This window comes from Rhinoderma darwinii, chromosome 9 (assembly GCF_050947455.1).
Source record: "Rhinoderma darwinii isolate aRhiDar2 chromosome 9, aRhiDar2.hap1, whole genome shotgun sequence".
In the NCBI taxonomy this organism is placed as follows: Eukaryota; Metazoa; Chordata; class Amphibia; order Anura; family Rhinodermatidae; genus Rhinoderma; species Rhinoderma darwinii.
This window is the reverse complement of record NC_134695.1, coordinates 9,327,269-9,343,330: the sequence shown is the minus strand read 5'-3', so window position 1 is coordinate 9,343,330 and position 16,062 is coordinate 9,327,269. Positions and strand designations below refer to the sequence as shown.

The window sequence follows — 16,062 nt, the reverse complement described above, 5'->3', positions numbered from 1 at the left end:
CTACGTGGGCGAGTACGCTATTCAGTTCCGTACCCTGGCGGCAGAGCTGATCTGGAACAACGAAGCCATAGTAGCTACATTCTGGCAAGATCTTTCCTCCGATATCAAAGACAAGCTTGCCACTCGAGACCTACCCTCTACCCTAGATGACCTCATCCTTCCAGCCACCCGGATTGACATGAGGATCCACGAACGGTCTCAGGAGATTCACCGGGTCAGGAGATTGCCCAGCCTGGCTCCTACATTCCAGTAACCCCTGCTGCCCTCACCAGTTGTTTGACTAGAGGAGCCTATGCAGGTGGATCGGCTCAAACTGTCTGCCCAGGAGAGACACTGCAGATGCACTTCAGGACTTTGTCTGTATTGCGGCCTCGGAGGCCATTTGTGCATTTGTGCCCTCAGAAGCCAAAAAAACTCCAATGCCTAGGATTGGTTGGATAGACAACCCAAGGTGGAATGGAGCTGGATAGAAAGTTTTCCTCAAAACTGTCCATTCCTGTGACCATAGTGTCTGGTGAAGAGATGCACCAGGTCTCTACATATCTGGACTCAGGGTCCACAGAAAACTTCATCCAAAAAGACCTAGTGGATCTTCTCCAGTTTCCCACAGTTCCTCTGGAGACGTCTTTGGCTGTTGCCTCGGTGAATGGACTGCCTCTGCCCGATCCGATCGTATCTGAAACCAAGCCGCTGAAGCTCCAAGTTGAAGCCCTTCATTCCGAACTAATTTTTTTTCTTGTTTTGCCTAAAGCCATCAATCCCATCCTATTGGGACAGCCTTGGCTCAGACTACATGCCACAGTCCTGGACTAGAATTCCGGAGAGGTTCTCCAAGGGGGCTCCAAATGTCGCAGCTGCTGTCTGTTAGAGATCCATCCTGTCCAGCCTCCTCTGCCTCAGTCATTGGCAGGATTACCCCCTTATTTCTGTCAGTTTGCAGATGTCTTCAGCAAAAAGGAGGCTGAGACGCTTTCTCCACACCGGACTTATGACTGCCCCATTGAACTGATTCCAAATGTGTCCCCTCCCCGTGGACGGGTATACCCTCTCTCCTTGCCAGAGACTCAGTCTATGTCAGCCTATATCAAGGAGGATCTGGGGAGGGGTTTCATACAAAAATCCTCCACGGCCGGGGCCGGGTTCTTCTTTGTGAAGAAAAAAGACGGATTTCTTCAGCCTAGCATTGACTACCGTGGTCTCAATCAAGTCACGGTCAAGAACAAATATCCGTTGCCACTAATTTCCAAACTATTTGACTGCATACAAGGATCCAAGATCTTCTCTAAACTAGACTTGCGTGGGGCTTACAATTTGATCCGAATCCGTCAAGATGATGAGTGGAAGACGGCGTTTAACTCTCGAGACGGGCACTATGAATACCTGGGGATGCCCTTCGGTCTGTGTAATTCTCCCGCGGTTTTCCAGGAATTTGTCAATGATATCTTCCGAGATCTTCTCTATCTCTGTGTTGTGGTCTATCTCAATGATAGACAACTCATCGGAGGCATGTTCATCAAGTTTTACGACGATTAAGGGAGAATCATCTGTATGCCAAGCTGGAGAAGTGCGTCTTTGAAAAGAAAACTCTGTCCTTCCTGGGTTACATCATCTCGAATCTCAAGAGGGTCTCAAGATGGATCCTGAGAAAGTAAAGTCTGTCCTGGAATGGCCAAGTCCTCAGGGCCTGCGGTCCTTTGTGTTAGCATGTTCCCAGTGTTCCCGTACCTACCTGTATCCTGTATCCCGTGATACCGTTGTTCCTGTGTCTTAGAAAGTTGGAGTCATGTTGTGCCACCGGTCACGGCTGCTGTGTTACACCAGGTCTGGTGTCTGCTGCCATGATCACATCTGAGCCTAGCCGTTACTACTGTCTGAACTGCTACAGGTACCCTTGTGCTTGGACTTTATAGACATTGACTTGGTACACTGTTTGGCCAGCTGCTATCCGCTTCGGCGGTATGGCCCAGTGGGTCCACATACCCACAGATCGTGACAGCTTTATCCAAGTAAAGGAAAGAATATAAATGAGTAAGTGGTTGTCCATGTTTGTAGGTTTTTTTTGTATCTCTTCCAATTTTTATATGGAAACCATGTAGGTGTGTAACTTTAAATGGTCAGTAACTTTTCAATAAATGTTGCATACACCAATAGTACAAGCCAATATAATGGAATTTAGAGTAAAAATGCCTCTTTTTCAGGCTCATTTTCTACCCCTCTTCTAACTGTTCAGTCACTCACTCTGAATTTACTGCCAAAACAGTCTCCTGAAGAAAAGCTCACTAAGAGATCAGGTTACGGCTGCCCTTCGAGGAGCAGAGTGCAAAAGGGAGGCAGAGAAACACAGATGCTGCTGCAGCTTCTAGTAACTGTTATATCTCACCCCAGTGCTAAAGTCACTGCTACACTGCTCGTTACTGCTGAATAATGTCCTCCGTTTTGCTGCTTCTATATATGTGATAGAGATAGGAGAGCAAGATTCTCCTCTTCTCTGTGTGCAGTGTATAGAAGACATGTTAGAAGTTAGACTCCCCCACTAGCTCAGAGAAAACTGAGAATTAGAGTTAGAGCCTGCAGAGCGGGAGGCGGGACGCGGGACTACTAAAATAAAAAATGCAGAATACAAGTCATATAATGTTGAGAAATAGTGTTATTCCTTATATACACACATATGACAGCTTGTTCTGAAAAGTCACCTGGCAGGTTAAGTACACATTAACCCCTTGCGTACCTTCGACGTAATAGTACGTCGCTGGCCGCTTATTCCAGCGTACCTTCGACGTACTATTACGGTGCAGGAATAAACTGTCACTATGTGAAATCACATAGTGACAGAACAGCGGCGGCAGCTGTCATTGACAGCTAACCGTCTCTGCTACCGGCCTGGGGACCAATTAGCAGTCCCCAATGCCGGCGATTGCTTTGATTGGTCAGTCTCTGAAGACTGACCAATCACAGCCGTCTGTGACGTCGTCTGCAGGAGAAAGCTCCTGTCACTTTCTCTGATCTCCTCACTTCTGTGAGATACGTGAGGAGATCAGAGAAAGCGGTGTAAAAAAAAACAAACACTATTTTTATTAACCCCTTCCCGAAAATGGGCGTATAGTAACGCCCTGAGGATGAAGCGGGCACAGGAGCTGTGCTCGCTCCATCTTCATCGGATGTCGGCTGTAATATACAGCCGACATCCCACTGCAACTACAGCGATCACTGTCCTCTCCGATCGCTGTAGTTTAACCCCTTAAATGCCGCTGTCAATAGCGACAGCGGCATTTAAGTGATTGATACAGAGGGAGGGGGCTCCCTCTGCACCCCATTGCCCCCCCCCGCGAAAAATCGCGGGGTTCTGAAGGTTGCAATGGCAACCAGGAAGCCTAGCAACGGCTTCCTGGTTGCCAGGTATGGGAGCCTATTAGGTCCTGCCCAAGGCAGGACGTAATAGGCTCAACTGTCAGTTGTAAAGTGACAGTTACAATACACTGCACTACATCAGTACATACAGAAGTAGTGCAGTGTATTGTGCAGGGGATCAGAAGATCAGATCTTCCAGTCCCCTAGTATGTGTAAAATAAAAAGTGAAAAAAAAGTTAAAAAAAAGTTTTAGATAAATAAATAAATACACGTTTTACGTAATAAAAACAATAATCGCCTTGTTTCCCTGATCAAGCCCTTTATAATTAAAAAAAAAAATGAAAAAAAAGACAAAAACTAGACATAATAGGTATCGCCGCATTCGTATCGGCCTGACCTAAAAAAATATCATATTATTTATCCCGCACGGTGAACACCGTAAAAAAAATACCATAAAAAACAATGGCAGAATTTCCTTTTTTGGTCACGTTGTTTCCAAAACAATGGAATAAAAAGTGATCAAAAAGTCGCGCGTAGCCAAACACGGTACCAATAAAAACGACTGTGTCACGCAAAAAATGTATGTACTCCGCACAGATTACATATGCCCCCACATTATAAACTGAAACACCAGTAAAACACTAAACAAAACTACTACCAAGCAAAATCTGCGCTCCAAAAGCCAAATGGCGCTCCTTCTGGGCCTGGCAGTGTGCCCAAACAGCGGTTTATGACCACATATGGGGTATTACTGTACTCTGGAGAACGGCTTAACAATTTATGGGGCGTATGTCTCCAGTGGTACAAGCTGGGCCCAACGCATTGGGCACTGAAATAGCATATATGTGGAAAATGTCAATTTTCAATCTGCAACATCCACTGTGCACTAATTTCTGCAAAACCTTTGGGGGTCAAAATGCTCACAACACTTCTAGATGAATTCCTTGAGGGGTGTAGTTTCCTAAATGGGGTCACTTTTCGGGAGTTTTCACTGTACTCGTACCTCAGCGCAATGCAACATGGCGTCAAAAACTAATTTTGTAAAATCTCCACTCCAAAAACGAAATTGCACTTTTTCCGTTTAGACCCTTGCCGTATGTCCAAATAGCCGTTTACAACCACATATGGGGTATTTCCGTAATCAGGAGAAATTGTGTAACACATTTTGGGGTGTCTTTTCTCCTGTATTCCTTGTGGAAATGAAAAATTCTGAGCTAAAGCTACAGGTTATTGGAAAAAAAAAATGTTTTCATTTTCACGGACCAATTCTAATAAAATCTATAAAACACCTGAGGGCTCAAAATGCTCACTACACCTCTAATTTAATTCTTTCAGGGGTACAGTCTCCAAATTGGGATCACATCTGGGGAATTTCTACTGTACTGGTACTTCAGGGACTCTGCAAATGCGACATTGCCCCCAGAAACCAATTCAGCAAAATCTGAGCTGCAAAATCCAAATGGTGCTCCGTCCCTTCTGAGCCCTGCCGTGGGTCCAAACAGCAGTTTATTACCACATAATGGGGTATTTCCGTAATCAGGAGAAATTGCTTTACAAATTTTGAGGTGCTTTTTCTCCTTTATTCCTTATAAAAATTAGAAAATTCTGTGTTTTTTCCCAAAAAAAAGTCTCTTTTCATCTTCACAGACTAATTCCAATAAATTCAGCAAAAAACCTGTGGGGTCAAAATGATAACTATACCACTAGAAAAATTCCTTGAGGGGTATAGTTTCCAAAATGGGGTCACTTTTGGGGGGATTCCACTGTTTAGGTCCCTCCAGGGCGTTGCAAACGTGACACGGCACTGAAAACCATTCCAGTAAAATCAGAGCTCCAAAATCCAAATGGGGGTCCTTCCCTTCTGAGCCCTGCTGTGGGTCCAAACAGCAGTTTATTACCACATATGGGGTATTTCCGTAATCGCGAGAAATTGCTTTACAAATGTTGGTGTGCTTTCTCTCCTTTATTTCTTGCAAAAATTAGAAATTTTTACGTTTTTCCAGAAAAAAAGTAGATTTTCATTTTCACAGACTAACTCCAGAAAATATAGCAAAATACCTGTGGGGTCAAAATGCTAACTATACCCCTAGATAAATTCCCTGAGGGGTGTAGTTTAAAAAATGGGGGTCACTTTTGGGGGTTTCCACTGTTTTGGCACCACAAGACCTCTTCAAACCTGACATGGTGCCTAAAATATATTCTGAAAATAGAGGCCCCAAAATCCAAGAGGTGCTCCTTTGCTTCTGAGGCCTGTGTTTCAGTCCATTAGCGCACTAGGGCCAAGTGTGGGATATTTCTAAAAACTGCAGAATCTGGGCAATAAATATTGAGTTGCGTTTCTCAGGTAAAACCTTCTGTGGTACAGAAGAAAATGTATTACATATGAATTTTGTAAAAAAAAATGAAATTTGAAAATTTTAGCTCTACTTTCCTTCAATTCCTGTAAAACGCCTAAAGGGTTGAAACACTTTCTGAATGCTGTTTTGGATACTTTGAGGGGTGCAGTTTTCAAAATGGGGTGTTTTATGGGGGTTTCTAATATATAGGGCACTCAAAACATCTTCAGAACTGAACTCGTCCCTGAAAAAATCGCTTTTTGAAATTTTCTTAAAAATATGAGAAATTGCTGCTAAAGTTCTAAGCCTTGTGAGGTCATAGAAAAATAAAAGGATGTTCAAAAAACGATGCAAACATAAAGTAGACATATGGGAGATGTTAATTGGTAACTATTTTGTGTGGTGTAATCTGTTTTACAAGCAGATGCATTTAAAATTGGAAAAATCATAATTTCTTCATATTTTCGCTAAATGTTGGTGTTTTTCACAAATAAGCAATGAATTTATCGACCAAATTTTTGCACTAAACTAAAGTACAATATGTCACGAGAAAACAATCTCAGAATCGCTTTGATAGGTAAAAGCATTCCGGAGTTATTACCACATAAAGTGATACATGTCAGATTTGAAAAAATGGGTCTGGTCCTCAAGGCCAAAATGAGCTGGGTACTCAAGGGGTTAAGTGCACTGAGCAGTCCAGCTAGTAAACTCAGCAAAACAAAAAGTACTTGTATTTTATATTATTCACATATTGTAAACAACTAGATTAATAAATGATATGGGAGGTTTCTCTCATAATAAAAGGTTGGAAAATTGGCCTTGTTTAGCATGGACAACAAAAGTCACCATAGAGGTGATCTTATTAACCCCTTATGGACCAGGTCTATTTTGGCCTTAAGGACCAAGCATTCTTTTTCATTTTTTCCTCGCCGTCTTCCAAGAGTCATAACTTTTTTATTCTTATCTCAATATAGCCATATGGGGCCTGTTTTTTGCGGGACAAGCTGTATTTTTCAATTGCACAATTTTTGAGTGTTTATATTATATTACTTATCTTTTATTAATTTCTTTAGGGAAAGCATTGAAAAAAAACCAGCTATTCCAGCATTGTTTTTCGCGTTTAAAATTTATGCCGTTTATAACATGTTAACTTTATTCTATGAGTCAGAACGATTACGGAGATACCAAATATGCATAGTTTTTTGATGTTTTACTACTTTTGCACCATTAAAACACTTTAAAAGAAAAATGATTTGTTTTTGCAAAGCCGCATTTCAAGAGCCGGAACGTTTTATTTTGTATATCGATGTCGCAATATGAGTACTTGTTTTTTTGCGGGACGAGATGTAGTTTTCATTGGTATCAATTTGGGGAGCATGTGACTTATTAATTAACTTTTATTTATTTTTTTGGTGGGAGAATTAAAAAAAATAAGAATTTTTGCCATAGTTTTTGTGTGTTTGTTTTTGTACTGCGTTCACCCGGCAGTTTAATTAATGAGTTAACTTTATTACTTGGGTCGTTACGATTGCGGTGATACCATATATGCATGTGTTTTGTGTTTTTTTGCACTTCTAGTAAATAAAAACACTTTTTATGGAAAAAAGTGGATTTATTTAAATTTTTACTGTAATCTTCTTATTTTTTATTCTTAATAAACTTAATTTAACTGTTTTAATTTTTTTTTATTAGTCCCACTAGGGGACTTCACTTTGCGATCTCTAATGATCTTTTTCTGATCGCTTATATAATGCTTTGGTATACTTAGTATACCAAAGCATTATTGCCTGTCAGTGTAAAACTGTAATCTATTAGGCCATACCTCTGACACGGCCTAATAGGCATACAGCCGGGAGAGGCCTGTGGGCCTTTCTTAGGCCCCTGGCTGCCATGGCAACCCATCGGTGGTCGGCAATTGCATTCGCGGGCCGCCGATCGGTGACAGGGGGAGCTCCCTCCCTCTGTCAAACAACTTAAATGTCGCGGTCGCGTTTGAATGCAGCATTAAAGGTGTTAAACAGTCAGGATTGGTGGTTTCTCCAATCCTACCTGTTGCAGCTGGAGCACAGATAGCTTCTGTGTTCGCACAATCTCCTTCACATACATGCACGGCGGAATGCGCTAATGGCTGGATTCCATGCCGTGCATGCACGTGATTCTGCGGCAAGGGGTTAATAAGTGTAAATATATACAAAGTCAATCAAATAAATTGGCATATGTATTACTCATTCCAAGGACTATACAATGGACCAGGGGACATCATTAATGTGCGGAGTAAAGGTGGTCTGATTATCAATAGAGTCAAAGCCTCTATACATAAAGAAGAGTCAAACTTAGACAAAGTAGACAAACTGGTCATGGAAAAACTATTTCCAAATTGAATAAAGGGTTTAAGCATATGGTATCTGCATACCATATCTAATAGCATCAGAAGTTATACTAAATAATGTGGGTGGAGGGTGGGGATGTTTAAATAATGTAATTATGTGGGGTCAAGTATCTTTTTTTTAACCTAAGTTAGGCCCCTTTCACACCACATTAAAGGGCAGATAGCTGAGGTATACCCACCTGTATGCAAAAAAGATATGCAAATGTATAGCATATAGTTGCATACATCTTCCATTGACTTTTATTGTAAAAAGTATACTGGAGCATATAGACATTTCCTGTACTGAACATCATAACAGTCTAAGCTTTTCTATACAGCCAAAAATATCCAGTTAAACTGTCAAATGTATGTCAAAAGGACACGTATACTTCTGGCTTAACTAATAAAGATGGTCTTAGAGGCTATGTTTACATCAGATATATGCCTTTAATAAAAAAAAAAACAACAACAAATATTCTGAAAATAAAAATAAAAAGACGCATTAGACAAATGAGGTTTTGGTTTATTTTTTGGAGGGGTGGGCTCACCTTTTTCCTTCAGACAGATCCAAATGTAAACTGTGCACATGTATACCCATATGTTTGTATCTAATTAACATCCATCATGAAAAAAAATAATTAAATAATATGTTTTGTTTTTTTATTGCTCTAAAAAGTGTAGTAAACTACGCTTTTTCAGTACCCTCAAAATGAAAGGTATCCACACTTTTACCTGTCAAATGTATACCAAAAGAAAACACTTTTGGCATACATTTGCCCAAAAGAAATCTATTGGTCCTTATGTAAAATTTTGTGTGAAAAGAACAACATAACTATGTAATATCCTTTGTATCTAGAAACAATATTGTAATGGCAGGGGGTAGGGAGACGGACAAGTGAGCCCTAATCTACCCGCCACTCTGTCCCTGCCTACTTGCAACGACCCGCCCTAGGCGACGGGGTACAACTGGGCGGCGGTCCCTGCGCTCAGTAAGTGCACGACAAACACGACAAACATACAAAGGAACACAAGCAAGGAAAAGGGGCCGTTGCCCACGGCAACACCGTGAGCAACCAGAGTGGTGAACGAGCTGAGTCAAGCCAGGAGTGTGCGAGGTACAAAACGAAAAGCAGAAGAGTAGTCGGTAAGCCAGGGTCTGTATGGAGCAGGATCAAAAATAGCAGGAGCTGTAGCTGGGCCAGGAAACCACAAGGAAAGAAACACAAGCAATAACAAGCACCGAGGGACAGGAAGTGCAGGCTTAAATTGACCGAGGGCGGGAGCTAGCTGAGTCTGGCCAGGTTACGATAGGCTCTCCCACTCCTAAGCCTGCCAGCCTGAATGGTGCAAGCAGGAGTCAGTCTCAGGGATGTATTCTCAGGTGCTGACTGATTAGTTCTGGGAGTTAACCCCGAAGCTGTGCCTGGCAGATCCTTTACAAATATGTTGGGAAATCTGCCCTAAATTAGCTGGATGAATATAATAGCAAATTTGATTTTGTTTATTTAAAGTATGCAGTGGCATATTCACCAATATTAACAGACCTTCTCCTATAAAGATTAGTTATAAAATTATGGTGAACATTAACGTGTGAAAAAAATAAGTACATTTGTCAGTTCTCAGTGGGATAGGGGTCATATTACGTTTTGCTATGGGGCCCTATCATTTCTGTGTACGCCCCTGAAAGTAAAGTTTTTCCTGAATTTTGAAATCATAGTTTATTGTTTGTTATTTTTTTTAACAAACCAACTTTATAGGGATATGTGCATTAGGATAGCACATAAATATTGAATAATTATGTTTGTAAATCAGTACAGATGTGTAAAATCCACCATGTATTGCTCAATAAATTGATGATACTCTAGGTGTGTACATGCTATTATGTACATCACAACATGTTTCAAAAGCAAGGTATAACAACAGAAATAATAACTACATAACCAAGTACAATTAATCGTCAAAACATATATAAAGTGAAGTGTGCTGCTGCCCACTACTGCCAGACTGGAAGAGCTTGGTAAGTCAAGGTTACAGACCATCATGATCCAAGCCTTGTCATGTTTTCGCTGTTTAGATATCCTTTGTCATTCCAAATTACCATTTGTGCAGCTGTTGTTATTTTTATTGCAGTCCTCACTATTGCATCTAAATGGAGGATAATAATTCTGATCCTTTTAATCTGCATATATGGAGGTCAACTGCTCTGTGTACTTTGTTGATTTGATTTCCAGCTAAATTACAAGTTACCAGATTACAACCAATTCATGAGATGATGTTTAATTGTGTCCCACAGGGGAGAGAACACAACAGAGAGAGAACATCAGAGAGAGGAGTTCTAACATGACAGAGGAAGAGAGAGAGAGGATTCATTAGATTACACAGAGAGGAAGGGTAGGGGGAGATTAGAACAGCGAGAGATAGACGACTTATAATATTGACAGCAAGAAGCACATTTATAAAGGTTAGGAGGACAAGAATTATGGGGTGAAGTTAAGCTAGTATTTTATATAGTAGATTATCAACCTGACGTGTATTAATGAAGTGAATCCTGAGAACACAGGAGGATTACTGTAAAAACACCCAGTCTTTTCTGGTCTCCTTGGAGATCTCAGATCTGTATACTATACCTACTTCCACAGATGGAGCATGCTGGTAGCTCTCCATGGTGCTGCACTTCTCTCCCTATTCTTCTATATACTGGATTCTGATTGCTATTGTTTCCTATCTACTATTCCTTTTATATTCCTATTTCGAGTCTCCAGAACTGCTCACATATTTTGTCTTTTTTCTTTCAGTCGATGGATGCATACATCGGGCAGCAGGCCCACTCCTGAAGCTTGAATGCAGTTCTCTAGGAGGCTGTGAGACTGGGCAAGCCAAAATGACCTGTGGCTACCTCTTGCCTGCCAAGTGTAAGTGTAGAGCTACTGGATTATTCCTCTGGGGCTAGATCATTTATTATTCTTCCAAAATGCTTCTGTCTCTTGTGTGACTAACTGTAACTCAGAATTCCTATACAGTATCTGCCTGTCATGTCTATGTGATTGGAATTTATATATTGTCTTATAAATATGTTTTATGTCAAGTATAAGTATTGTTATTGACAAACCTGCAGAGTCATCTCAGCAAGAATCCCAATCTTGAAATGCTAGTTTTGTTCTTTTGCAAATACCAGCCTAGTGCAGTGCTTCTCAATGTTTCAAAGCCAAGCACCCCCTACTCAAATAAATAATATACATTTACCCAAGGTTATGACCATACACTGTGGTCATACCTGTTAAAAGCACAGCATGAGGACAGTGCACGTGCCCTCTAGAGACATGGCATGTACCCAATGGAGCACATGTACTACAGGTTGAGAAACGACGACCTAGAGGAGTAAAATATTACGCACTACACAGGCTTCATTGTTTTCCTGCTCAGGGCCAATTTGTGCTTTGTTCCCCTTTAGATGTTATTCATACAGTGGGGCCTGTGGCACAGGGTCAGCCTAGTCCCAGCCAGAAAGAGGAGCTGATGAACTGCTACAAGAACAGCATGTACCTGGCGACTGAGAGCAAGCTGCGCACTGTGGTGAGAGACAACTGTCGACATTAGTCACTTACTGAGAATTTACATTTTTTCCTCCTTTCTCTGGAACTATTGGCTCCTTTCACTAAAATGACATATTTGTATCTATCTCTATAGAACTAATATTTCAGGCATGTATATGATATAAACAAATGGTGGAAAATGATATAGACTTGTATACATATAACAGATCATTGCTTTATTCACCACACTATATTGCGATTATATTTTGCAAATTCCCACTTCATGATCTTTAATCCTTTCTCGACATTTGGAATACAGTTGGGTCATAGCCGGGAAGGGTGAGAATCGAGCAGACTCACAGGCTGAGCCCGCTCTTTACTCAGCGGGTATCGGCTGCAACTACCAAGATCTGAGAAAATAGTGACCACGGCATTGGACCCGTTAAAAAGAGGAGGACGGTCCACTCTGTCAGCCCATCGCGATTGCGGGTTGCAGATGGTTGTGATGGCAGCCTAGGGGCAAACTAAGTTATGAACTTAGATGTGATAGTTTATAGGTGGACCCGTCGGCACATAACCCGTCAGGTCCGCGGGCCTGATGGATTAATTGAATAGCGAACGATATAGCTGTTCTGTATAGAGAATACAGAACTGCTGTATCTCCAAAAGTAAAACGAACTTTTAATAAAAACTAATTAAGAAGTTACACTAAACACACTGACTGATCTATTTATTTAAAAAAAAAAAAAAAAAAGCCCTCAAAGGTGTTCATGGCCTTTAACTACTTTGCCATGGCAAAATGTTTACAATCATAGTAAAAAAATGTATATGCTAAATTCTTGTTATCTTGTTGTTAAACCTTGTGACTAAAGCATTACATTTAATATATCTCCATTATCTTTTTTGCTGTTTTCACATTTTTACTGTCTGCAGTATAGGGTGGGGGGGATCTATTTTTGCTACATTTAGTATTTTGCCCCAGGGTTGATTGATAGGTCTTCTGCTCCTTTGGAGAAAACGGTGTTTGATGCAAAGGAGCAGCAGAGCCAACAATCAACTGCAGAGGTGAGGGGTTAGGGAGGGTTTGCAGGACACTTCTTGGTTTGCCAGACACTGTGAAGATCCTTTGTATATAGCCCGTGGTGGAATATATCTACTTTTTACAGGTTTTACAAGGTCTAACATTGACAACATAGGTATATTAATAATGCTTTCCACCTTAGCTATCTTACGGTCTTAGCAGTTTGGGGGGCTAAAAAGTTCTGACACATCCCCTTTAAAACAGATCTGTCACATACCATAAGGACATACCATTCTAAATTCATAGGCATTAATATGGAGTTGGTTCCCCGTTTGCAGCTAAAACAGCTTACTCTCTTCTGGGAAGGCTTTCTACAAGATTTTGGAGTGTGTCTGTGAGAATTCTTTCCTATTCACCCAGAAGAGCATTTATGAGGTCAGATACTGATGTTGGACAAGAGGGCATAGCTCGCAATCTCAGTTCATTCTAAAGGTTGTCTGGGCTCTGTGTGGGCCTGTCTGACTCTTCCACACCAAACCTACCCAACCAAAGTTGGCAGCATACAATTATTCAAAATGTCTGAAGCAGGTATGCTGAAGCATTAAGATTTCCCTTCACTAGAACTAAGGGGCCTAGGCCAACCCCTGAAAAATCACCCCATAGCATTATTCCTCATCCACCAAACTTTACAGTTGGTAACATTCTCTTGGCATTCTCGAAAACCCAGACCCATCTATCATACTGCCAGATAGAGAAGTGTGATTCATCACTCCTGAGAACACGTTTCCCCTGCTCCAGAGTCTAGTGGCAGCATGCTTTACACCACTCCATCTGAAGCTTGGCATTAAGCTTGGTGATGTAAGGCTGGCATGCAGCTGCTCGGCCATGGCAAACCATGCCATGAAGCTCCCGGCGCACAGTTTTTGTGCAGATGTTAATTGGAGAGGAAGTTTGCAGCTCTGCAGTTATTGAGTCAGCAGAGCGTTGGCAACTTTTATGCACTATGCGCTTCAGCACCCGGCGACCCCACTCCTTAACTTTATGTGGTCTGCCACTTTGTGGCTGCATTGCTGTAGTTCCTAAATGCTTCCAATTTGCAATAAAACCACTCACAGTAAATCTTGGAATATCTAGGAGGGTGTAATAACAGGGATAGGGAAACAGACAAGTGAGCCCTAATCTACCCGCCACTCAGTCCCTGCCTACTTGCAACGACCCGCCCTAGGCGACGGGGTACAACTGGGCGACGGTCCCTACACTCAATAAGTGCACGACAGACAACCAGACAAGGAAACACAGAACAAAGGGAAACGGGGCAGTTGCCCACGGCAAAACCGTGAGCAACAAGAGTAGTAAACGAGCCGAGTCAAACCAGGAGAGTACGAGGTGCCAAACGCAGAGCAGGAGAATAGTGAACAAGCCGAGTCAAACCAGGAGTGTACGAGGTACCAAACGCAGAGCAGAAGAGTAGTCAGTAAGCCAGGGTCAATACGAAGCAGGGACAAGTAGTTCAAGAAGCTGCAGCAGGGCCAGGAAACCAACAGAGAAGAATCACAAGCAAGGAGGAACAGGAAAGGCAGGTATAAATAGACAGAGGGCGGGAGCTAGCTACGTCTGGCCAGGCTGTGATAGGCTCTCCCACTCCTAAGCCTGCCATCCTGAGTGGTGGAAGATGGAGTCAGTCTCACAGACATAGAAGCAGGTGCAGACTGATTACCTATGGGCGTGGATACAGAAGCTGTGCCTGGCAGATCCTTAACAGAGGGAAGAAATTTCACAAATTGACTTGGTACTACGGTGACATCCTATTACAGTACCACACCGGAATTCAGTGAGCTCTTTAGAATGACCCATTCTTTCACAAATGTTGATACAGGCAGACTGAATGGTGAGGTACTGGATTTTATACACCTGTGGTAATGGGACTGAATGATACACCTGAATTAATATTAAATAATTAAGATGTGTGTCTCAATACTTCTGTCCATATAGTGTATGGACAAAAGTATTGAAATCAGCATGTCTGTCACTTTTTATACTGCCCTCAGACAGACAGTATTTGGTATTTATACTTTCGGCACGCGTCCTGCGCTGAAGTATGAAGTATACTCATATATTTACGCTTTTCAGACATGGCAGCTTAAAGGAACAGTGTCATCGCAAATAATTTTTTTATATGTTAAAGATGTTAGTGCTTTAATAAAAACGTTTATATTCATTTGTGTGTTTGTGTTTTACTGTTTCTTATTTTTACACTTTTTCTTCCCTATGGGGGCTGCCATTTTTTATTCCATTTCTGTGTGTGTCGATTAACGACACACACAGACATGGAATACGGCAGCCACAGTCCCATAGGGACTGCGAACGGCTCCCGTCCCATTGACTGCCGTGTACGGCGTCTGTGTGGGAACTGCGCATGCGCCGCTCCCACACAGTCCTATTCGAAATTGGCGCCGTCCGGCGCCATTTTCCTGTGGACCGGAAGTCGCGGCCGGACAGTAATATTACTACTTCCGGTCGCGGCTTCCGGACTTGTGCACATGGAACAGCGGCATCAAACGGAGCGGACGGGCCGGAGGGAGCCGCGGCGGCAGGAGCAGGTAAGAGATTTCAATGTATGTTAGTGTTTGTGTGTGTTTACTACTGTATGTAAACCTACTACACTGTGGGTTACCTCAAAAAATGGCGACACACAGTGTAGGAGGTTAAACCTTTCAAACCCCTCGTTTATCCCTCAAACACTAGCCAGGATAAAGGAGGGGGGGATGCTGAGAGCTCACTAGAGCGAGGGCTTTTAACCCAATGTTGCAATGCTGCAATTTTGGGAACAGCCCCATCTAGTGACCAAAAATGGGTAGTATTATAAATTAGAAATAATTTCTAATATTTCCTGGCTCGTGCCAAAAAAAAAAAATAAATTTGAACAATGTTTAATCACCCACACACTAAATGTTTAATTTTTAAAAAAAAAACATGTTTTTCTGGCAACACCATCCCTTTAAGTATGTGAGAGGTCCTCTTTAACCCCTTAACGCTCAGTGACGTACTATTCCGTCATGGAAACCATCCCGTTCGCGCTCCAGGGACTGATCGCTGTGTCCAAGCTAATTAACCCCTCAAAAGCCGCGTTCAATAGCGATCGTGGCTTCTTAGGGGTTAAACCACCATCGACTGCCCGCTACATGATAGCGGGCAGCGATGGTGGCTTTGGCAACCGGAAGCCTAACAATGGCGTCCGGCTATGCCATCTACGGAAGCCTAGTGGGTCCGGACAGAGTCAGGACCCACTGTGCTTGCTGTAAGTGAGTAGCTGACAGCTCCAATACACTGCACTACGCATGAAGTGCAGTGTATTAGAATTGCGATCAGGGCCTCCTGCCCTCAAGTCCCCTAGTAGGACAAAGTAATAAAGGTAAAAAAAAGTTGTGTAAAAATAAGAAAATAAAAATTTTAAAA

General features: G+C 42.0%; 1 protein-coding gene across 3 annotated transcripts in view; it reads left to right on the top strand.

Annotated features, from left to right (window-relative positions):
• Positions 1–16,062, top strand: part of MACROD1 (mono-ADP ribosylhydrolase 1) — a 1,001,762-nt gene that overhangs the window by 863,615 nt on the left and 122,085 nt on the right. For all 3 annotated transcript variants that reach the window (XM_075837241.1, XM_075837242.1, XM_075837240.1), the window contains exons 5-6: positions 10,848–10,964; positions 11,504–11,625. In XM_075837241.1, the coding sequence (XP_075693356.1) occupies positions 10,848–10,964; positions 11,504–11,625 (239 nt within the window). The remainder of the gene's footprint in view (positions 1–10,847; positions 10,965–11,503; positions 11,626–16,062) is intronic.